At 42.6% G+C, this 23839-nt stretch overlaps 1 protein-coding gene across 1 annotated transcript in view; it reads right to left on the bottom strand.

Moving 5' to 3' along the window:
- TRPC6 (transient receptor potential cation channel subfamily C member 6) overlaps nucleotides 1-23839 on the bottom strand; it is a gene marked incomplete at its 5' end in the record, with an annotated part of 41102 nt that overhangs the window by 2502 nt on the left and 14761 nt on the right. The window contains 8 exons of the mRNA XM_039216535.1: nucleotides 79-154; nucleotides 4345-4428; nucleotides 11695-11769; nucleotides 13025-13228; nucleotides 13979-14174; nucleotides 15605-15869; nucleotides 17638-17871; nucleotides 23341-23557. Of these exons, the coding sequence (XP_039072466.1) occupies nucleotides 79-154; nucleotides 4345-4428; nucleotides 11695-11769; nucleotides 13025-13228; nucleotides 13979-14174; nucleotides 15605-15869; nucleotides 17638-17871; nucleotides 23341-23557 (1351 nt within the window). The remainder of the gene's footprint in view (nucleotides 1-78; nucleotides 155-4344; nucleotides 4429-11694; nucleotides 11770-13024; nucleotides 13229-13978; nucleotides 14175-15604; nucleotides 15870-17637; nucleotides 17872-23340; nucleotides 23558-23839) is intronic.

Here is a 23839-nt window from a genome sequence, read left to right as displayed (position 1 = left end):
CTCCAGTTTTCCTCCGGCTCTGAGTCAGGCCTGCGTCCACACTGAGGCTCAGGGGCCGGCTGTCACTGTTCAGCTCACCTTCATTCACATCGTCACTCTCCCGATCTATCTGGGCTTGTAGGACGTATCTTTTAATGAGCCTCTTCATAATTTTCTAGACAGACAAAGGAGAAACCCATCTCAGTTTTATTTTTATGACAAATCTCTCATTTGGAATAACTGTCTGAGTCTTTCTTCTGTAAGGACCTCGAAGTGATGCTAACAAAGATTAAGCGGATTTATCTGGTAGGGAATGCACGCTCTCGCCAGATTATTAAGGCAGTTTTTACATTACCAGAGCTAATGACTTGCAAGTTAATTCCTGAGAAAAGAATAGTTGTAGAGAAAACATCTACCCCTTGGTGTTTATTGCTTGTATTTTACTTGCAAAGTAGTAGAGTAAAACACAACTTTTCATTTGGGGAGGTTGATGGTGTATATAGTACTGGATTTGGAAATGGGAAATTAACCAAACGTACACTTGTTTATGTTTTTTGACCTCCCTTACCAAGAAAGGTAACCAGTTTTGATTTCATACTTGCTAATAATTCAGGAATGTCAGTGCATTACTTCTATTATTTTTTTAAATTTACATACATGTTATTTAGCATTTAGGGCAATAATGATTTCAGGAGTAGAATCCAGGGATTCATCCCCTGTTATGTATAACAGTGAGTGCTCATCTCAACAAGTGTCTTCCTTTTTTTTTTTTTTTAAATGTTTTTTTATTTATTTCTAGGAGAGAGACAGAGAGAAAGCGTGAGCAGGGGAGGGTCAGAGATAGAGGGAGTCACAGACTGAAACAGGCTCCAGGCTCTGAGCTGGCAGTCAGCACAGAGCCCGACGCGGGGCTCGAACCCACGAACCGCGAGATCATGACCCAAGCGAAAGTCGGACGCTTAACCGACTAAGCCCCCCAGGCGCCCCAACAAGTGTCTTCCTTAATGCCCCTTGCTCATTTGGCCCTTCCCCCTCCCACAGTCCCTCCAGGAATCCTCAGTTTGCTCTCTATTTAAGAGTCTCTTATGTTTTGTCCCCCTCCCTGTTTTTATATTATTTTTGCTTCCCTTGTGTTCATCTGTTTTGTATCTTAAATTCCACATATGAGTGTAGTCATGTGATGTCTTTCTCTAATTTTGCTTAGCATAATCCATTATAGTTCCATCCACATTATTGCAAATGGCAAGATTTCATTATTTTTGATAGCCGAGTAATATTCCATTGTATATGTATATGCTACATCTTCTTTACCCATCCATCTGTCGATGGACATTTGGGCTTTTTCCATAGTTTGGCTCTTATTGATAGCATTGCTATAAACATTGGGGTGCATGTGACCCTTCAAAACAGCACACCTGTATCCTTTGGATAAATACATTGTAGTGCTATTGCTGGGTCATAGGGTAGTTCTGTGTTTAATTTTTTGAGGAACCTCCATACTATCTTCAAGATTGGCTGTACCCACTTTGCATTCCCACCAGCAGTGCAAAAGGGCTCGTCTTTCTCTGTATCCTTGCCAACATCTGTTGTTGCCTGAGTTATTTTTAGCCATTCTGACCAGTGTGAAGTGGTATCTCATTGTGGCTTTGATTTGTATTTCCCTGATGATGAGTGATGTTGAGCATTTTTTTCCTGTTTCCGTTGGCCATCTGGATGTCTTCTTTGGAAAAGTGTCTACTCATGTCTTTTGCCCATTTTTAAACAGAATTATTTGTTTTCTGGGTGTTGCTTTGATAAGTTCTTTATAGATTTTGGATACTAACCCTTTATCTGATATGTCGTTTGCAAATATCTTCTCCTATTCCATTGGTTGCCTTTTAGTTTTGCTGATTGTTTCCTTCACTGTGTAGAAGCTTTTTATCTTGAGGTCCCAATAGCTCATGTTTGCTTTTGTTTCCCTTGCATCTGGAGACATATTGAGTAAGAAGTTGCTGCAGCCGAGGTCAAAGAAGTGTTTGCCTGCTTCCCCCTCGAGGATTTTGATGCCTTCCTGTCTTACACTGAGGTCTTTCATCCATTTTGAGTTTCTTTTTGTGTGTGGTGTAAGAAAGTGGTCCAGGTTCATTCTTCTCCATGTCACTGTCCAGTTTTCCCAGCACCACTTGCTGAAAAGACTGTCTTTATTCCATTGGATATTCTTTCCTGCTTTGTCAAAGATGAGTTGGCTATATGTTTGCAGGTCCATTTCTGGGTTCTCTATTCTGTTCTGATCTGAGTGTCTATTTTTGTGCCAGTACCATACTGTCTCATGATTACAGCTTTGTAATACAATTTGAAGTCTGGAATTGTGATGCCTCCAGGTTTGGTTTTCTTTTTCAGAATTGCTTTGGCTATTCAGAGTTTTTTGGTTCCATACAAATTTTAGGATTGTACTTGGAGGGTGCAGCTGGGTAGGGCTTGGTTTATGCGTGTACGCGCATGCCCGGGAGAGGTGAAAATGGCATGGCGCAGCTTCCCAGTCTCTAGCACCAGAATTCTGTGCTCTCACTGACCCGCAATCCAGCACCTCTCCTTTGCTTCCAGCTTCTGTCCACTCCCTGCTTCTACACTGTGTCCAAGCTGTCAGCCTGCCAGGCACCACTCTTCCAAGTTTTATCTCAGATGGGGCTGTGTTTCCAAATCCCTCATTTCTGAAAGTCCTGAGGCTCGGACCTGCTCCGGCCCTCAAGGGGAGGGTCTTGGTGAGCAATGGCCAGGTGCCAGCTTGCTCCCAGGAACGTTAGTGTGGCTGTGCTGTTGCAGGGGTTCAGAGGTTGCGGCTGGGTGCCTGCTTGCCCCAGGAAAAGTTCATGCGGTCGGGCAGCAGCAGAGGGTCAGAGATTATGGCAAAACACAACACACAGCCAGCACCAGGTTTAACCATGCCCTGGTGACTTTGTTCCAATACCAGCACACATGGCTACTTTCTGGGGTCCACTGAGACCTTTTCCTGGGGGAGGCTGTATGGCCTCTACCAAATGCCCTCCTAGCAGGGGACTGCTGCTTGCTGTGCGGCCCACGGACCGCTCAGATCTCACCGTCTGCACTGGGGATTTGCCCATCCTCCCCACCAAACTCCGCCAGGCATCGCGCTGCGTGGTCTCTGACTCTGCGCTCCCCTGCTTCTAGAAGCCTAACGGTACTGAAACCCTCTCCTTTCTCCCTTTCTTGTTCAATCCCTTGTGGGAGTTTCCACTCTTTCTCTTTCTCTCCCGCTACTTCCAGGGGGAGTGCTTTTCCTGTACTCCACCTCCTCTGCTCCCTCTCTGCGAACGAAAACAGCGCCCTACCCTCCACAGCTTCTCCCCCCCCCCACCTCTGTGCCGCGGGCATGCCAAGTTCTGTGGTTCAAGTTATGCAGATTGTTTTGTTAATCCTAAAATCAATTTTCTAGGTGTGAAAAATGGTTTGTGCTGGTCTACCTAGATTTTAGGGATGAGAGAAGCCAAGAACTTCCAGGCTGCTCCACCATCTTGACCCCTCCCAGTGCATTGGAATGTCTAGTTTCAATGTAATAAAGTTCCCCCCCATCTGGGCTTCAACCAGGAGAACGTTGGAAAACCAGGAGGCTCAGTGCCATGTGCAGGAAGTCCTGGGTGGGCACATAGTTAAACCAAATCTAACTCTCTAAACCTCAAATTAAATGGTGGACAATAAAATTCCACTTTTAAGAACTTATTCTAAGGATGTAATTGGGTGTATGGACAATATTCATAGTAGTACTACTTATAATACTAGAAAAAACCCTTAAAATTCCATCAATAGGAAATTATTTTTAATAAATTATCATGTATTAGTATAAAGAAGACTATATATCCATTAAAATTAATATGAATATATGTTTTGTGAAGTGAAAAACTGTTATTCATTATTTAAGTATTATTAACTCATTTATATGTTATATATTTATATAATATTTAAGTATATGTGAAATATACATATACATATACACATAAATATACATATAATCACCTGGCAGAATACCACCAAATAAGTAGTCTCTAAATCTTGGTAGTGACTTTTGAGGTATACTTTGTTCTCTCCTGTATGTTTTTTTGTGAAGATAGACATTTCACAATGAACATGTAGACTTTTTACGATGAACACGTAGACTCTAAGCTCTGGGATGCCAAGATTTCATCTATTTTATTTACTTATGTATCTCTAGTCCTTAGAAAGTATAGGCACATTTGTAGAATTCAAGCATTATTCTGATATTGTGACAAACAACATAATAGTTGATTTTCACTTAAAGAATCACATAGTTTGGGACTTTAAATATTACAAATAACTAGTCTTAGATCTTTAAAAAAAAATCATGCTTACCTGATACTTTCCTGGAGGATTACTGAAACTATTTAACTGGAAATCTTCTGAGCTCCTTATACTTGATTGTTTACTATGCCCAAGCTGTAATTTGAAAATAATAAGAAATTCTTATTTTTCTTATAAATAATGTGATATTTATTAGTTATATATAGCAATTTATTAGTTACATATGTAAACTTTAATTTAATTTACTTTATAGTCTATCTTCCAAGACAAACCATAGGCACCTGAGGGGTGCTGGATGTCTTGACGGCTATTTAAGGTTGTCTGAGGACCCTCATAGACTTCATGGCTATCAGTCATGTGGTCATGACAGTCACATTTTAACCTTCTCACAGGTGCATGTATGACAGAGGAAGAAGTAAACAAGTTGGGGAAGTGATGGTGGTGATCTCATCAGTCCCCTGGTGAGGGAACAACGGGCCAGCATCCATGACCACAATACCCACACTTGTAGGCAGGTGCCATGGGGTCCTGAAGAAACACCGGGGTAAGACTTTGTTATGGGATGGAGTTCAGGGGCCAATAAACAACAAATTAATGCATCTGAATTTGAGGATCTATACAATATTATATTTGGGCAGTAGTTTTCAAATCATGTATTTGCTTGAACAGGCAAATAACAAACATCTAAAGCAATCTGGAATAAAGGTGGTAAAGTGCTGTATTAACATGCTAATAGGGCACTGGGGTGGCTCACTTGGTTAAGCTTCTGACTTCATATTAGGTCATGATCTTGTGGTCAGTGAGTTCAAGGCCCGCGTCAGGCTCTGTGCTGATAAGCTCAGAGCCTGGAGCCTGTTTCAGATTCTGTGTCTCCCTCTCTCTGCTCCTTCCCCACTCATGCTCTGTCTCTCTCTGTCTCTCAAAAATTAATAAATTCTAAAAAAAATTTTTAAAACATGCTAAGAAAACGATTTAAAAAACCTCTTCATGGCATTTTCTAAAAGGAAAACAATCGTTCTAAAAAGAAATAAGTAGGAGAACCTCAGCAAAACACATTAGCTTCAAATGTGTAGTTTTTTTCTGTTTGTTTTTTCATATACAACTTCTTTCCAGTGGACAAGAAACTTAAGACCATCTTCAAAGACAGCCATGATTCATATTTCCCAGTGGCATCTAAGTTGCTATAAGTAAAGCTCATCGAGAACTAAAGTCCTTAGCTTCAATGCTTTGATGCTTTAAATGGCCACATACTGACCTAAAACAGCTATACACACATTCATCCAGTGAACACGTGGACACTGATTGAGTGGCCTTTGGATGAAGATGCTGTGCTATGGATGTTGGCTATTCAATGAAGAACATAACAATCATGATCTTGCTAACTTATAGTCACAGAAAAAATATAGTAAGACTGATAAGACCCATAAAACACAATATGCAATTCTGAAAATACTGGCACCCCTTTTCATGTAGCTATTCCTCTTTTCTTTCAATTGCTTTAAAAGTGTCAGCAAAATATCTATATTTTACTTTATGTTAACTTTAAAAATCATTAAAATTATACAATTGACCAAATGAACCAAAGGGAGGCAGCTTGGATTCTCTAATAAAAGAGTGCTTGACAGAAATGTAAAGACTATGGCTCTGCCACAACTGCTGTGGAGCAGCAGGTGAGACGCTGGAACATTCTGGAACTTTCTGCACTCTCTCCGACAATGAAGGAACCGGTCCAGTGGACACCCATTTTCCTTCAAGTCCTACTAATCTATGGATTTGTGAAACAAATGCAAACTTCAACATATTTTTAATAATGTAGTTTTTAATATTCTTTAAAAACATTTTTTGAGCATTTTATTTATTTCCGAGAGAGAGAGAGAGAGAGAGAAAGCATGAACAGGGTAAGGTCAAAAGAGAGAGGGAGATACAGAATCTGAAGCAGGCTCCAGGCTCTGAGCTAGCTGTCAGCACAGAGCCCGACTCAGGGCTCAAACCCATGAACCTGAGCCAAAGTCAGATGTTTAACTGACTGAGGCACCCAAGGGCCCCTATTCCCAAAAACAGTTATGCATTTACCTTTCTGATGGTGTAATGTTTCCTGGCTTTCAAACCATGATTTTTGCTGTAAGGACATTACATTAAATATGATGACATCATCACTAAATATGATGACAAGATTCAAGTCCACTTTCATCCTCCATTTTCCTGATATAGCATGGAAGGTGAGGACAGGTTCATAATCAGAGGAGAGGATCCAGACGAAGGGATCTTTGTGCATCGTCCCTTTGCTTTATTTACTACCTATTCATGAATTTACAATCTCATGATTGCAAATCATTAATTTGATGTCTCCTTCTTTCATTAGGGGCCACTAGTACATCCAAAAAGTGTTCATGGAAATAGGAAAGTGAAAAATTATGTTTCTTTGGGATTTTTTTGAAGATGAATGCGTGAACCTTAGCATCTGATATGCCAGTCAACCCCAGTGAAAGTCAGCTCACGTCATTACATGCAGGTGGAGATCATCTTTTTTGGGGGGGAAGGATTTAATCTTATATTAACATCACCCAGGTCTTTGTTCATTCATTCATTTCTAATTTAAGGTCTTTGTGTTTGCTGTTCCCAGTTCCTGAAATGCTCTTTTCCTGGCTCCTTGCCTGACTGGCTGATTTGCTCTGCTTCATCTTTTGGATTTTAGCTTAAAACATAAGCTCCTCAGAGAGGTTTTCCTGCCCATCCCATGAAAAATAGATCTTGAGCAACCTAGGTCATTTGTATCCTTCATAATGTTTTACAATTGGCATTTATTTTATTCACTGGCTTGGTGACACGTTTATCTACAACCTGCTATGCTCTATGGAAGGAGAGATTTTGTTTAGCTCATCTCACTGTGCCTGGAGCCAGAACTGCCGGCAGACGGCAAGTGCTCAGAAAGCATTGGTTGCGGAAATGAAAGAAGAAAGGAGTGCTTTTGGGTCACTGATGGGGTTCACTGGCCTTCACGACACCTGGCTGTATAAAACATGTTCACTCTAGGTTCCAACCAGTTGGCTGCAGCTTAACTACATGGTAAAGGCACCTCTGAACTGTGAAGAACCGAACGGAGGACATGAGGCTGAAGCCATACAAAGGACCACACTGGATGGCACACAAGAGGCAACAGGGGCAGGAAGGCCGGAGAATGGTATTCTGTTCATCTGAGAATGTGTGTGATTGCAGATTTTCTGGACTCTGGATCTTGAAGCATCAACGGCCACAGCTACTGTGTATTCATACCATTTCAGCACAACACACGTGCCCCCACCACTTCATGCTCTCAGTGGGTACAGTCCAAAGTTTCTTAACTGCAACAGTTTTGACACTTTGGGCTGGATACGTCTTTCTTGTGTGGGGCTTCCTCTACATTATAGAATGTTTAGCAGGATCCCTGGCCTCTACCTACTAGATGTCAATAACAGCTCCCCTCTCTGGTTGTGACAACCAAAATGTCACCAAGTATTGCAAAGGTACCCTGAGGTGCCGGTAGTGGAGGGGGGTGAGGGGGCGTTGGATCACCCCTGGTTGGGAACCATGGGTGTAGCTGAATGATATATGGCTAAACAGTTATAAATTTATTTGTGTCACTTTCACGTGACTGGTTCTTCTCTAAATCTGAAATATGAACTTGGATACAAATATAACAAAAAATTCTAATCAGCTTCTAATACATAATAGGTTAAGAAATCACATGAAAGAAAGAATGGAAGGAGAAATTTACTCGTGGTGCAAAGAAGCACTATTACCACCTGGTGGCAGCAAACTCTAATGTAGAACTGTTCCCACGGACAGCCACTCAAGCCAACCGGAAAGTCAGGGGGATTCAACTGGCTAAACAAATAGTATTCAAACCTCAGGGATGTGGCTTTCTATAAATGGTACATAAATGGTACTGACGTGTGAAACGCAATGGGAGTGGCAGCAGGAAAGGCTGGCTTTAATCTTTGTTCCTGACTCATGTGAAAATATACTGATTCTGAATGAACTACTATCTATCCTTATTTTTATACCACATTTCCTGCATTTTATGTTTATTTCCTAGTAATTATTTTGATATTAGCACTTAGCCTAAGGCCAGGAACAAAGCAATGAGCTAAAAACATACAGACATCATGTTCAGTCAGCAGGGATGCAGACATGAAAAGTACCACGTGGAGCAGTGCTTATAAAGCTCTTGCTTTGGAATCAAGGATTTGAATTTGAATTCTGGCTGTCATTTGTCTGAAATGGGACTGTGGGCAAGTTACTTCAGCTCTATTTTCCTCAGGTTTCTAATGTATGAAATAGGAGAAATAATACTACCTACTTCCTAGAGGTGGTGTGAGAACCAAAGAGGAAAGGTGTGGGATACACCGCTTGGCATACAGTAGGTGCTCTGTAAGTGTCAACAGCCTATTACTGTTGTACAGAAGGATAGATGTCTAATGTCTATTATGTGGATTTAGGCCTATTTCATGTTTCATTTTAATCCAGTCTAGTCTAATCTACTGAATATTGCTGTTTACTGATGTGTTCATGACAGAGTCATTCAGGGAATGAAATATTCTGTGATTCCCACACCCAGATGGGCATTAGAATATCCTAAGGCCTTACTAAAATACACACTTCCAAACCCCAATGCCAGAGATTTCAATTCAATACACCTGGAGAAAAGGATTGGGAATTTGCACAAAATCAACTAGAGAAGTAGCCTTAGTGATGGTGACAGGTTGGAACCACTATGTTATGTGATTGTTTCATCTGCGACTAGAAAGAAAATTAACAGCTAATATAATTAACAGCTAATAGACACAGTTCCTAGGTACGTAACTAATAACAAAAAAATCTGCACATCTCATTCAACCCAGTGCCGAACAGACAGAAAATGCTAAAATGACATCTACCGCACAGGACACAAAGGCCTGCCTGCAACTGACAACTTGAATGTGATCGTTCCTGGAGCCTGAAGAGAGCAGTTAATCAGGAAGCTATTGGCGTCTTCAGGTTTACGCATCATACAATGTGGCAGAGAGATGGACTTGAATTACGCCAGCCTCTCAGACTCTCTCTGAAAAGCTAATGCTAGCAGCCGCCAAATTCAGGGACCTTCAGAGCTGAAGGATATGACCAAAGATAATAAATAGGTCTGCTCACTTTGTTTCAAAGAGTATTTTTATGTGGCTCGTTCCACCGATTTCCACAGTGGACGTGGAGCACATGTGGAAGCGATGTTGGTAGAACCTAACCAGGTTAGTCTTCCAGGAGTCAGAAGATCTGAGTGAAATGGAAACTTAAGTGCTGTTCTGGATGTAGACTTTATGAAAAAGAAAGCAAAAGTCATACAAAGTGGGTAATAAAGAGGTTTTCCTAGTCCCTCTCAGGCCAAGCACATTCCAGCGGAAGCCCACCTCAGTAACAATGGGCAAACTGGATTGAAAATACAAATGTTTGCTGTAAAAGCACTCTCCCAGGCAAACAGCTAACGTATCAAGCAAGAGCAAGCTGCGGGGGTCAACTTCCGTTCATCACAGGCTTACACGGCAAGGGAAGGTAAAGCAGGCGGCTGCATTCCTTGGTCCTCCAGGAACCAAATGCCAAGACGTAGTAAGAGGTATGCGAGGTGCTCAGAATCACACCTCTGACAGGTAACGGGGAGCAAGGGCAGGGAAGGGCGAAAACAGTCTTGGACTGTGGGGCTTGGCTCCCCCGTGAAAGAGGGTAAGGTAAAAGACCGAAAAAGTCACCTGGCCCGACTGGGAGCTCCAGCACAAAGACTGCTCCAAGACAGTCCTGCCCTGGCAAAGAACATGGCACAGCGGGGACGGCGGAGGGGCCCGAAGGCGCTGGGGCCTGTCCGCTGACCACATGCCCTGAAAGAAGATGTGAGCGGCACATCCTCATGGTCGCCAGAGCAGAGAACCATGAAGAAAGTTCTCTAGATGGTAACACTCACATTAGAATTGACCCTTTATTGATTCACAAGGAGGGTCAGGTACCACAGGCTCAGTGTTGCTCTTAAAGAGCTTATTTTAATCTAGGATGAAAACACGCGCTATTGTAAAGTGTCAGGTAATCGAAGCCAAGGTGAATTTTTCACATGACTACAACAAAGTTTAGTTTTCTACGTTTTTGGAGAAATTACAAAGAAAATAGAGTTATTTGATTTCAGAGGTACGATATTTTCTATCATAAAAAGAAAAAAGCATTTTGACTCGCCCTGAATTTTTCTCCTATCTGTCTGAGGATTTATTGTTCTCATACATCCATCATACTTTGAGCACAAGTGGTGTGCGATGGGTTCACGATGTGGTCATCCCGCGTTCACAGATGAGGCAAGTGAGGTTCAGACAACAGAGAAGCACGAGGAATGAGCACCAGAGCTGAGACGAGATCCCAGTCTCCTGGTACTTAGATCAGTACTGTATCAGTACCTCCTGGCAGTGCTGTTTTGTCGGGGGAAGTAACTACGGAGCTTGAAAACAAAGCAAATGGCCTGCGGACCTGTGGCTGTGGGGTGGGGGGCAGCAGCATCCGGGAGTCCAGGCAGGTGCAGCCAGCACCCCCATTTCTCCACTGCCTTCCTTCCTTTTTCACGTCTCAGGAGCGGTTTTGACAGTGAAGCTGTCGTCCTGTCTCTCTGACACAAGAATCCAGGGGATGACAAAGGACTCCACCCTGACAACAGCCCCGTCCTGCCTGATTCTGAACAGTCCATCTTGTTTAAACCACCATGAGTCTTTTTTTTTTTTATTATGTGCAACTGAATGCAAGTCCTACCTGATACACCGCCCCTCTGCCAGTCAGTTACGACGTCCCTTAGTAACCAGCACATAGTGTGCCCTACTCTGCACAAGCTCCAGGAAGGAAGAGGTCCTCAGAGTTGGGCATTCTGCCACTCTGAATTAGGAGCGACTGCATCTCCAGGGCACGCGGCTCAGAGGCTCAGACGCACTCTGCCGGCTGCGGTGACCACTGAATTCTCTCAGGGTGTCCACGGCTTCCTGATGACCGACAGGTGCAGGCACGGGGGCTCTGCTGGGTGTGCGCAGCCCCGCCCCCGCCCCGCAGTGCTCAGGGTGCAGTGAACCAGATCCCAGTTGGGTCCCTGATGTTCCTCTATCAGTTTAATTTTTCCTGCTTTACATCACTATTCCCTGTGGGTATATTTCATTACCCACAAATACCCAAACATATATGCTTAATATCTGTCTTTAATATACACGTAATTCTTTTTGCTGATTAAATGGACATAAGTTTCTTTCCATCACTCAGTAACAGATTCTTTGAGGCATTTTAAAAATAAATAAATTCTTCAATGTGTGTATTACCTGTTTCTTGAATTGTTTGCTGGTCACACACATGACTTCATGTTTTTAAATATGATCTTACCTGCTTTTTGTCAAGTGATAATTTTGAAAGGTCTTCATGACTTCCCCAAATTCCAAATTTCTTTTCTTCATTTCTCTTTTAAAAATAGATAGTAAGATGAGTACATTTAGAATGCCAATTCTACATTTAGAATTACAAAAACAATTTCATTTTTTATTCCATATTTTAAAAGCTATCAGGTCAGATTCTGTAGCAAGTTTCTCTTTTTTTCATTTTAAATTTTTTAAAAAAGTGTTTTATTTATTTCTGAGACAGAGAGAGACAGCATGAGCAGGGGAGGGTCAGAGAAAGAGGGAGACACAGAATCTGAAACAGGCTCCAGGCTCTCAGCTGTCAGCACAGAGCCCGATGTGGGGCTCGAACCCACGAACCGTGAGATCATGACCTGAGCTGAAGTCGGACGCTCAACCGACTGAGCCACCCAGGCGCCCCTGGACAGATCTTGTAACGCGTTTGTTTTTACACAGAACTACAATTGAACTACTTGTAACTTTTGCCCATGGTATCTCTCCATGTTTTTGAAGGGATAAAATACAAGTATAACCCTAGTTAAAACTGGGAGCTCTAGAGACATGCACCCTGTTCCCCTTCAATTCTCCTTCTCTGGATATAGCCGCCAAGTCCGTCAACTACCCATCATGTGACGCCTTATATGCACCTGTCCCCACACTGGCCCTTCTCCGTATGCATCCGTCTCTCAGTGCTCCTCCTGGATGTGGTTCACACCAGCAGAGCTCCTGCCCTGGGCAGCTGCCCCTCCCCCATCCGCTGTGGCACACGACTTTCCACATGGGCTCAGAACACTTTGGAACACACTGCTAACCCTCACGTAAGCACTGTGCCTCGTCTATGTTCCTCGGGATTGCTTCTGTGCAATCAATTGTTTCCAGTTGATACCCCTAGATCTTTCTTTCTTGAACTACTTAATGCCAAGCCTAGTCTCGCACATTACACATGAGTAATTGATTTCTGAAGTTTTCAATGGAGAAGGTAAGAGTCTATCAAATTCCCCCAAGCCATAATCAGCTACTGATGCTTTAACAGGCTGTGTGAACTGAACGTGAGGCGGGGCTTATGGACACAACAGCAAAAATGGGGCCAGAACAGCTCTCCTTTCCAGTGCCCCCTACAGACAACGTAATACATCACTTTAGTTACGTTTCATGAATTTTCCCTATAGCCTTTTAAGCAGGAAATGTCCAGGTGCTCCTCGTAAGTGGACACAAGCCAAAGGTCCATGCTGGTTTGGCAATGATTGGACATGTCGTCGTGGACCACTTGTTTTCAATGATCCTAGCATTTAAAAACATAATTTATCAGGTAAAATTACCTTGTTCATCTCTGCATCCTCCTGGAAACCTTTTTTATGGGCCTGGGACATCTCCGAAATCAATTTTTTAAGCCTCAGTAAGAGATAAAACAGGGACTTTGGACTTGGCACCAGGTTGAAGGGAACAGGTAATGTTCTTCCCTCTTCAAAGTAGGAAAACCAAAGTTTGGCCCTTGCAAATTTCCACTCCACATCGGCATCATCCTATACAAACACACATGACAGTTCAGCAAAGAGCTGCGTTGCTGAATTGCTGGGGTGCCACTAACGCCATGCGGCTGGGGGGCAAGGGTGCCTGTCAGCACTCTCAGGTCCAAACGCCACTCCCAGATTCTTTTTTTTAATGCTAAGATTCCACTCACGCTCTTTCCAAACTCTGTCTGAAGTTTTATCAGGCTTAGAGAACTACAGATCTCAAAATATGCCTATGTTCATAAATACTGGGAAAGATATAAATGCATTTTTCTACATTCTGAAAAAAAACACTATGAAAAGTTATTAACTCTTTTGTTCGACATGAGATTATAAGTTTGATTAATCTGGGACACATTCCAAAATTTCTGGAATAAAAACTTGTATTACAACTCCAGATTCGAGATATGGTCAATTTTGAAAATCACTACAAAAAAAGATTTGCACACTAGTGGTATTTGTAAGCAACAAACTTTTAAAATAAAATGTAAATTCAAGCTGATACAGTATTTGTAAGGTTTTTTTAAGAACAATAATGAATTTGACATTTCTCCTCCTTCTGACCGACTACCCACCACACCCACTGATGTTGCATTTGGAAGCAAAGAGGTAAAATTGTCTAGATTACTGGACAAACAAGTATAGGAAACAGGCAAAGAACAAAAGGAAACACAGCCTGTATTTTCACCACCATTGAGGAGTTGATGCCTGGAATAAGTAAAACATGTAGTCACAGACTATACAAACGTACAGAAATCTTACCTCGATTTCTTGGAATGAACTGTTGATCATTGCAATTAACATATTTAGCAAGACGATGACCATTGTAACATTATAGACTCCATAAAGAACATAACCGATGTTTTCAATGAATTTGTGATTATAGTTGATGACCACTGACTTCACTTCAGAAAGTCCAAATATAGCCCAGAATAGTGTCTTAAAACTCTCTTCAACTCTGGGGAAAAATAAAGAGAGAAAGGAAATAATACAGTGTATAAATGACAATAATACCATAATAAAAGTGACCTGATTATAATTTGCAAATTACTAGATATTCATGAGAAAATCGTTTACTCAGTTTTCTTTTCTGTAAAATGGGTACAATAGGTTTTATTCCTAAATCATTGCAGGGATGAGGTCATACTGTGCATACTGAGCGCTCAGCTCAGTATCTGGCATATAACAGGCACTCAATAAATGTTATTAACGTAACTTCATAACCACAGATGTCAACATTTAAGTAATCCAGAGCTTTGGTAACGGAATTATTAAAGGCATTACTTAATAAAAATAGTACATTTTGTTAGAGTCTTATTAGGTTTCCTGCTCATCTATACTTCTACTCATATCCAATAAATAGATAATAATAGTGTGTGTCGTAAGGAAAATATGACAGTGTAAACATGGGCGCTATTACCAAAATCATGACAAGTCTTAGGTAGGAAGTTCAATGCTTTATGCGTGATCATTGACCAATGGTAAGCCCCTCTGCTTAACCCAGCCGGTTTCATGTCTCTGATAAACTACGCTTTAGGGGAACAGGACTAACAAGAGGTTACGTGTTAGTTGATGTCTCTTCTCGTCACACAGACGACCTAACATCTGAGTCATCTGTTCCAAGGATATTTTATAAAACACCACTGTGTCCGTGGTGAACCTCAGTCACAACTCTTGTCGCTGTTGATAACCTGGATCTTCTCAATGAGAAGATGTGACAAAGTGAATTAGGAAAGACGCTGTGTCCCAGGAGCCTCGAACAAGAAGGCTCCAGAGGCAAGAGCACAGATTCTAGAGTCATGGACAAGGGGTAACATGCAGGCTGGCTCTTCCATACACCAGCATCTCTGTAACATTCAGCAAAGGATTTAACTTTTCTGAGCTTCCATTTCTTCTTTTTGTGAAACAGAGATAATGAAATGTCATGAGTGAGATATTTTCCCAGTTCTAAAATGTTAACTAGTATTGCTTAATGGTAAGGAAGGTGCCTATATTTTCAAGTTCTTCCACTTAATTTAAAAATCCTCTCATTTTGGGGCGCCTGGGTGGCTTAGTCGGTTAAGCGTCCGACTTTCGCTTAGGTCATGATCTCGCAGTTCGTGGGTTCGAGCCCCGCGTCTGGCTCTGTGCTGACTGCCAGCTCAGATCCTGGAGCCTGTTTCAGTCTGTGACTCCCTCTCTCTCTGACCCTCCCCTGCTCACGCTGTCTCTCTCTCTCCTAGAAATAAATAAAAACATTAAAAAAAAATCCTCTCATGTTGCTAAAGAGAAACTGGAGATGGAAGTCTTCACCAAAACCTGTCTATCCCATGGATACGTATGAACGCTCTTAAGCTAACATATATTTAACCTGCAATCTCCATCATGAAAACATCCAAGATCACATACGTTGTGAAAGCTTCGTTTTGTTTTGCGCCAATGTAGTAGGAGTAGAGGTTGAACATTCCAATCATAAAGGCCACAAATACCATGATGAATATGACCATGAACTTGAAGATGTCCTTTACTGTTCTTCCAAGTGATATTTGCAGAGGCCCAAAGCTTTCATTGGCTGGTAAAATATAAGCTATTCTCGAGAAACTTAGAACTACAGCAATTGCATAAAGACCTTCAGATATAATTTGAGGATCAGAGGGGTCCCATTTTATCCTGGCTAGGAAAGAGGAAACACAAGAGTTATCATGAGTTTCTTTAAGTTGTTTACTTAGGCAACTTCTTTTCTACTACTAAAGAAATAGAATTACATTAGCAATCAAGTCTTTAATGAAAATCTGTTATCTTAAAGGGCTTCTTTACAGGTTAGGCATATGGGAGCTTCTGAGTACATTGAGAAAATGACCAGTTTTCTAGTTTGTGGACAATATTCCATAAAGATAAAGCATAATGGTTAAGACTTCAAACTAGGGACCCAGCATATGAAAAAATTCCTGTGTGTGTGTGTGTGTGTGTGTGTACCCCTACTAGAAGAACTTATCTTAGTTTTATTTTCCCATTTTTAACAATGAGATAATACCACTCCACCCTCTTTCATCTGCTTGCAAATTCAGTAAGTCAATGTATATTCAGTGTTCAGAAGCATTTGGTGCTCCATAAATGGTAGGATTTATTATTTAATCTTAAACTTCTAATTACACTATAATGCAATTTAGGGCTTGCAAAATAAAGTTATTTCAACTAGAAATCATTTTATTGATCACTCAGATAAGCATTTTTACCATAAAAATGTAATAATTATTCATTTAAAATTTTTTTCTGGCATTATTATATTAGCTCATCAAAACCCAATTAAGGAACCATTATGAGGAACAATGCAAAACAACATGTAAGAAAGAGGAAAAATATGATTATATTTGCTAATTTGTATTTGCTTATTTGCTGGCAAGTGAAATTAGGAGAGGATACAAGAAACTAACAAAAGCAGTCTCCTTTTTTATAGTAAGTATGTAAGTACAATGTATATAGATAACTTTGACTTTTTAGAATTCTATATATGAAAAAGCGTTAAACATTAAAACAAATATTAAAAAATAATAAGGAGATCTCTATGTGATACAGCCAACAAACCCACAGATATGTCAACTGAATGTTAACGGATTTTTATCAGAGCATTATAATATGTACTGAGAAGGGATCTATTCTCCTCCCCCTTGGTCTCTTCAAGGAAGGGTCTTCCCTAAGCAAAGAAGTGCATCTCTTTCCCAACCCCCCCCCCACCTCGCCTCATCTGACTCCTATGTTGGGACGGCAGATAACCTGAGTGCACTTGCTTCCGCTCCAGCCTCCTCTGCTCCTCTGTGGAGGGACTTCGCCCAATCACTGGCTGCCATTCCTGCCTTGGGGTGACTGCCCCACCTACTGTTGTCCAGAGACCAAAGGATGCACCTGCCTAATTCTGGACGGCAATTTTACTGAGCCCACTGGCTAGGAGACTCAGAACTATGTCATCCGCCTGGAACTTGATTAGTAGTGGAGGCCATGCTCTGGTCTCTATCGCTCTGTTTTGTTTCTCATCTGGTTTGAAGCACGGCTGGGAAACCATGGTGTCGTGGATTGGAGCCATCCAAGACGCCTACAGCTCCCTTGCTGTCACACAGTTTATGTGTTTTGAATGGAAATGGTACTCAGATGTGTACTGTTTTTAATAGACATGAAGAAGAACAAAAAAATCTCAGACATAAGACAGGCATTCCCAATGGAGTTTGGTAATTGGCCAACTGATCCAGGAGACAGAGTGGGAGGCAGCCAGCCAGCAAGGAGATGGGGGTGGGGGGAGAAGCTGAAAGCACATGTCTTCACACAGATAGTTCTGAAGACGCCAGTTATTCTGTGAGAACTGAGCAGTAACCAAACTACTACTGACTTCCTTTCATCAGAAAACTACGTAGTTATTGACTAAGGTTGACTGCACACTACACACTCACCCAAATTGTAATACTTCACATTGTCTCCCAGTGTGACTTTGGTCAAGTCCTTCAAAGTATCATTTGCATCAATGATGTGCTGGGCTTTGGAAGCATGCCAAAATGCCATGAACCTTGCAATGAACGATGCAGCAAAGATCGCCAACATACCAAAGTCAAGCATATTCCACAACTCAAACAAGTATTCCTTGGGGCCTTCTGTCCAAATTTCTTTACATTCAGCCCATATCATGCCTGCATTGGAAAGGGGTTAAAATAGACCCAATTCAATTTCATTTCAGCCTTATCTCTTCAATAAAATGAATAAGTTTGAAAAGTCTCAGCCTGACATTTGAAGCCCTTCAACATCTGGCCCCATCCCACCCAACCCTAAATGCCACATCCCCACAAAAGCCACAGTCCAGCAGTATCCGCACATCACCTGAAAGCAATCTGACAAAGTTCAAGAGTATCCAAACAAAGTTCAAGAATACCAAACAATCTTGGGGCGCCTGGGTGGCTTAGTCGGTTAAGCGTCCTACTTTCGCTTAGGTCATGATCTCGCCGTTCGTGGGTTCGAGCCCCACGTCTGGCTCTGTGCTGACTGCCAGCTCAGAGCCTGGAGCCTGTTTCAGAGTGTGACTCCCTCTCTCTCTGACCCTCCCCTGCTCACGCTGTGTCTCTCTCTCTCTCCTAGAAATAAATAAAACATTTAAAAAAAAAAAAAAGAATACCAAACAATCTTTAGTACCCATCGATCCTAGACACACAAGTGTATTTACAAGTTGTTCACCATGGACTCTTCATAATAACCGAAACATACAAACACACCTGCTCACACACGTAAAACCCAAGAGATCATGGGACTTCCACAGATGGAGTATTACGCAGCCATTTAATACAATATTTTAATTACTATGGGGTAGTAGCCACGAGTATGGACCTCAAAGCCCTCCAATTACAGGAATTTAATGGTCTAAGGGCCTCAGCAACCGTGTTCTGGAACTATGGGCACTTTTCCCCCAAGGCTATGTTTCCATCTACTTTCAGCTGATGCCTGAGGGCACCCCTTCTTGGGAGACCCTGGGCCCCGCTGATGCCTGACTTCAGCTCAAGTATTTCCTGCCAGCCGTGCTGATATGTCCTCAGACTGAATAGAGATCTGGGATGCTTCTATCGGACCTTCCTTCCCTGCACTCTTCCCTCAGGATCAGCCTTGCCTTCCCCATCTGACGACTCCTGCAACCTTCCTCACCCCCCTTCCCATTCCCTCTCAGTGAATCCCCTTTAGCAAAACTGTTGGCATTGAATCCTGGACAGCCTGGACTAAGATATGTTGGAAGATGTTTATGGCATAAACATTTAAACGTGTTAAGTAAAGAAATAAAAAGTGTCATATATTCTACGACTTTATGTTGAAAACCAGCATGTACAGGACTAGGCGGAGTGACAGGAGCGTGTTATTCCCAGCCGTCTCCTGCTGGGGGAAGATACAAACACGGCACTCTCTAGAACTCAGCGTGCGACCTAGGAGCACAGATTTGGGATCATGTTTGTGGGACCTTGTTCATTCACTCAATGGCAGTGTGATCTTTGGCAAGTTACTTAAACTTTCTAAAGCTCAATTTGTAAAATGGGGAGGACAGTAGTTCATGTCTACCTCATAGGATTGTTTTAACACTTTAAGTAATGCATGTAAAATGCACAAGGCATTGTCTGGCACTTGGAAAAAATAAGAGCTAATATTTCTTGAGCACTTGGTATTTTAAATTTTCTCCAACTGGCACATATTTTATCTTAATTTAAAGGATGTTACTTTGTTAAGCAGAGGTGACTTTGTACCATTACCTTTAAGATACCCTTCCTGATGTCCTACCTCCTTCCAGAGCCATCAGGAGAAATATAACCCAAATTCCAATGACCGGTCAGGCCTGTTAAGAAGTCTGTCCTAGTCTCCTGGCTGCAACTCATCTCCTCCCGTCCCCAGCAAGCACCTGCCCCACATCCTCACACTCGGCCGGACCCCCGTCACAGAGCCCCGTGGTCTCTGCCGCACACAGCTTACTGTGGGCTTTTCTCGAAACTGGCATTCTGCGCACACAGAGGAAGACAACTTCATTACTTGTTAAACTGGCATTCTGCGCACACAGAGGAAGACAACTTCATTACTTGTTTGAATGCTTCCAAGGTAAGAGGGGACTAGGACTGGATTCACGCACACGCCACTGCATCAGGTTAGAACACGAGATCCTGCCTGGCGCTGTACACGCGCCCCCAGACCCACAAGCGCGTGAGGGCCGCGGCACAGGGGCGGAGGCGCATGTGAACTCCGTCCAGCCTAGCTGTTTCCAAGGCTCCCCCTCCTCTCCCACGTGCCCTCTGCCTTTTCTCTCCAGACACAGAATTCATGATGAAAGGTCATCTCACCAAAGCTTAAAAAAACAAAACACAGTGAACTAGTGTGCCTGCAGGAAGCTTCTGTCCTGTTTGCTTCGAGGGGCCCTGGGGGCTGCTGGGCACAGCTGAGACGCCGAGCGTGGGCAGCTTCCCAGGAGGAGACCTCTCCCCAGGTGTCGAGCCAGTATGTCTGGAGACAGGTGCCCAGACTCCTGAAGGTGGCCCGTCCCACGGCTGGGTTTTCAGGAAGAATCGCTTCAGTGTGGACCCACCAGAACAGCAGAGAACAAGCAAGCACCCTCTGCCTTTAAATTTCTTGAAACAGAACAGAAGCACCTGTGCGCTCATTCCAACTATTCCCCAGGAAAGGCCAGCTTACCATGAAGCCGGAGCCCCATTTTGTCTTCTTGTTCTGCAGATGAGACTCTCCAAATACATAGGGTCCCCTATCCCCACCCTCCCCTCTCATCAAGTTCTCCTGGAACTCAGTTCTGTTATTCAGCTTTCCAAGTTTTTCTCTAAAAAAAAAACCAACTAGATAAATTTGCCTTCGGCGAACAATAGAAGCCCCCAAGCCCATCAGCATCTGACCCAAATAGGCCACTTCTTACTAATATCTCCAGAAGGTGCAACAGCTTTCTTTCCAGAACAACTCCAAGAAGAAAACTATTACCAGTGTCAGAAGCTGGCACACAGCCTGACTAGTGCTGTAAAGCGGCTGCCTTCTGCTCCAGCTGCTTGTTTTCCCTGTAAACTCTGTGAGCGAATCTAGGAATCTCAAATAGGTCACTGGGCCACTAGTTCTAAGGAAAATGTTCTTATTAGTAAAACTAAAAGTTGATATAACATTCCTGGTTTAGATTTCTAAGTGAAAAAGGAAAACCTTTTATTGTTTATGATAAAACGTTAGTATGAGATCCATTATGTTTGAGAAAGGATAAAATGAACATTTGTTATATCTAATACCCCTTACACAAAATTGAATGTTTTCAAAGTTTCATCTTGAACTAGAATCTTATCTTGCTTAATGTGTTTTCAGTAGGAAATACCACTCCTATATAAAAATGATAGAAACTCTCAGTGAAAAGTCTAATAATAACCATAGTTATCTGAAACGGATTAAACATCTCCTACATGCCAAGTACTGTTGTACATACTTTATACTCAGGCACACACAGCAACCAGCACATAGGCAGTTTAATAAGATAAAGGCAATGTCCAAATGACTGTTCTTATTTTAAATCCAATGCTCTGGGGCGCCTGGGTGGCTCAGTCGGTTAAGTGTCTGACTTCAGCTCAGGTCATGATCTCACAGTTCTGGATTTGAACCCTGCGTCAGGCTCTGTGCTGACAGCTCAGAGCCTGGAGTCTCAGATTCTGTGACTCCCTCTCTCTCTGACCCTCCCCTGCTCACACTGTCTCCCTCTCTCTCAGAAATAAATAAAACATTAAAAAACCTTTTATAAATCCAATGCTCTAAGTGAAATGTAATTTATTTCTTGTAGTTCTATGACATAAGGTAAATGTCAATTAAATTATTAAAGAAGTAGTGAAAAATCACACTTTTTCTTTAAGGTTTATATTACCCCTGGTGATGCAGTTCACACGCTCAGCCCGCATCCTTATTTCTCCCGGGTGGGGTGCTGTATTTTCTAGTACTTAGTGGGCGTCTTCACCTGAAAGTCCCCAGGGCGCTTCAAAGTCAACTACAACCCAGACTTAGTCATCAGCTTCTCATTCTCTGGGCGCCAACCCTCCTCTCCCTCCCAGAGAAGTGCGGCACCACCGAGCGGTCCATGGTGGCGCCCACATCTGTCCCTCCTTGGGCACAAGTCACCATCAGCTCCCCGAGGCCCGGGTCCCCGCCCTCACCCTGCCCTCAGGGTGGGTCGCAGCCTCCATGCTCACCGTCCTCTTCCTGAGACTGAAGAGCCCATCACCGATGCTGAAGGCCACCCCCTGCCATGTTGGCCATGTGGCCATCACCCACGCCCTCAGGGGCACCTGCCTAACTCCTAAACGTCTCACGGGCGCCTGGTGCACCCTGACGCCCTAGCTTCACACGCAACATTTCCACACCCTGTGGTGTCCTTACTCCCCCCAAAACCGTCTGCCCGGCTAACATTCCCTCGTCTTCAGAGTCTTAGAGGGAAGTACTGTCCAGGGATGCCTTCTCTGTCTGCCCTTTCCACGCCCCACCTCACTCAGATTTAGATGTGCAATCTGTGTACGTTCACAGTACCCTAATCACGCCTCAATTACAGTATTTGTCCCAGTGGTTTGATTTGTGGATTTACTTACTGACCTGACCCCCCACTTAACTCCCCTGGCTGCAAGACTGTGTCTCACAGACCTCAGTATCCTCCTGACCTAAGGAAGGCACCACCTGCCTATTTAATCTATTCACTCGTAAAATCTGATTGAAATGCCTTTCCCCTTCTTCTCCCCACGGTCCTCCATTAAGTTCCTCCTAATCCACCTATATGTGCAAACATATGGTATCTGTCCTTCTCTGCCTGACTTATTTCGCTCAGCATAACACCCTCAAACTGGGGAGAAGGAGGGAGGCAAACTATGAGAGACTCTTGAATGCTGAGAACAAACTGAGGACTGATGGGTGTGGGGGGGAGGGGGGAGATGCACATGGAGGAGGGCACTTGTGGGGATGAGCACTGGGTGTTATATGGAAACCAACCTGACAATAAACTAAGAAAAAAAATGCCTTTCTCATTTGCATTACGTTTAAGGACAAGCCACGTGTATAATTGATCCTGATGACAAATAGTGCATTAGTTAGGACTGCATTCTCTCTGCTTCACCTACCATCTGGGAGATCTAAAGCAAATTATTCAATCCTCACATAAACACTAAAATAGACACTGGTATCATGTTACAGATTACAGAACCGAGGCACAGAGAGACTATGAGTTCATGCATGTAAAGTGCTCTGAACAGTATAAAATATAAAAAAAAACAGTATAAAACTGTGTAAAATCACAGTTGATGTGAAATCTGAAGTCCCAGCTCTCCCAAAACATGAATGGGAGTGCTTCACCCCTGGTGGGATTTGATGAATGCTCTCCTGTTGTTTCTCCTGGGTTTCTTTTGGAAACTGAAAAAGCACACGGCATGTGAGAAAGCTGTGCCCGAATAATGAACCCAAGATAACTGCACTTTAAAAACAGAAAATCTTGGTGTGCGATGCACTGTATCGTGCGGGATGCATTTGCATAGCCGATGTGTGAAGGAATCAGCGTCATTCAGTCAAACTGCTAAGCTGTGAAAAAACAAAAACAAAAACAGAGAGGACACAATGTCAGTCTTTACCTATTACCCAGGATATGATGAGCATCTCCATCCATGAGAAGCAGGACGTCTTCATCCTGAACAGCTGTTTTGCATTATCTGTGCTGGTTTCATTAGGAAGGAGTTTGGTGCCTTCAAATCTGTCAGCTGCATTCATGACTAGGAGTCCCAGAAAAATGGTGAAGGAAGCAGCGTGCGCCACAAACTTCATGAATGGTCCGCGCAAAATCTTCCCCATCTGCCACAGTGCACAGCAAAAGAAAATCTTAACTTTGTTTCGTACACTTTGCAAAACACACACACGTGTGCACCAGAATAAATATCTGTACAATGCAATATTCTCCAAAAATGATTACGTGTATTATATAAGTGATGACAGAACAGTGACTCTTTATGCTGGGCTAAAGTTCTGGTCACATCCCTCATCCACATATGCTCCTATTCTGGATTTATGTTTAAATAAACTTTTCTGTTAAACAATACTTAAGTTCTTAAAATATTATATTACTCTGACAAATAA

This window comes from Hyaena hyaena, unplaced genomic scaffold (genome assembly GCF_003009895.1).
Source record: "Hyaena hyaena isolate Hyena2069 unplaced genomic scaffold, ASM300989v1 scaffold_638, whole genome shotgun sequence".
NCBI lineage: Eukaryota > Metazoa > Chordata > Mammalia > Carnivora > Hyaenidae > Hyaena > Hyaena hyaena.
The sequence above is the reverse complement of the archived record's forward strand: the minus strand, read 5'-3'. Positions and strand labels throughout refer to the sequence as shown.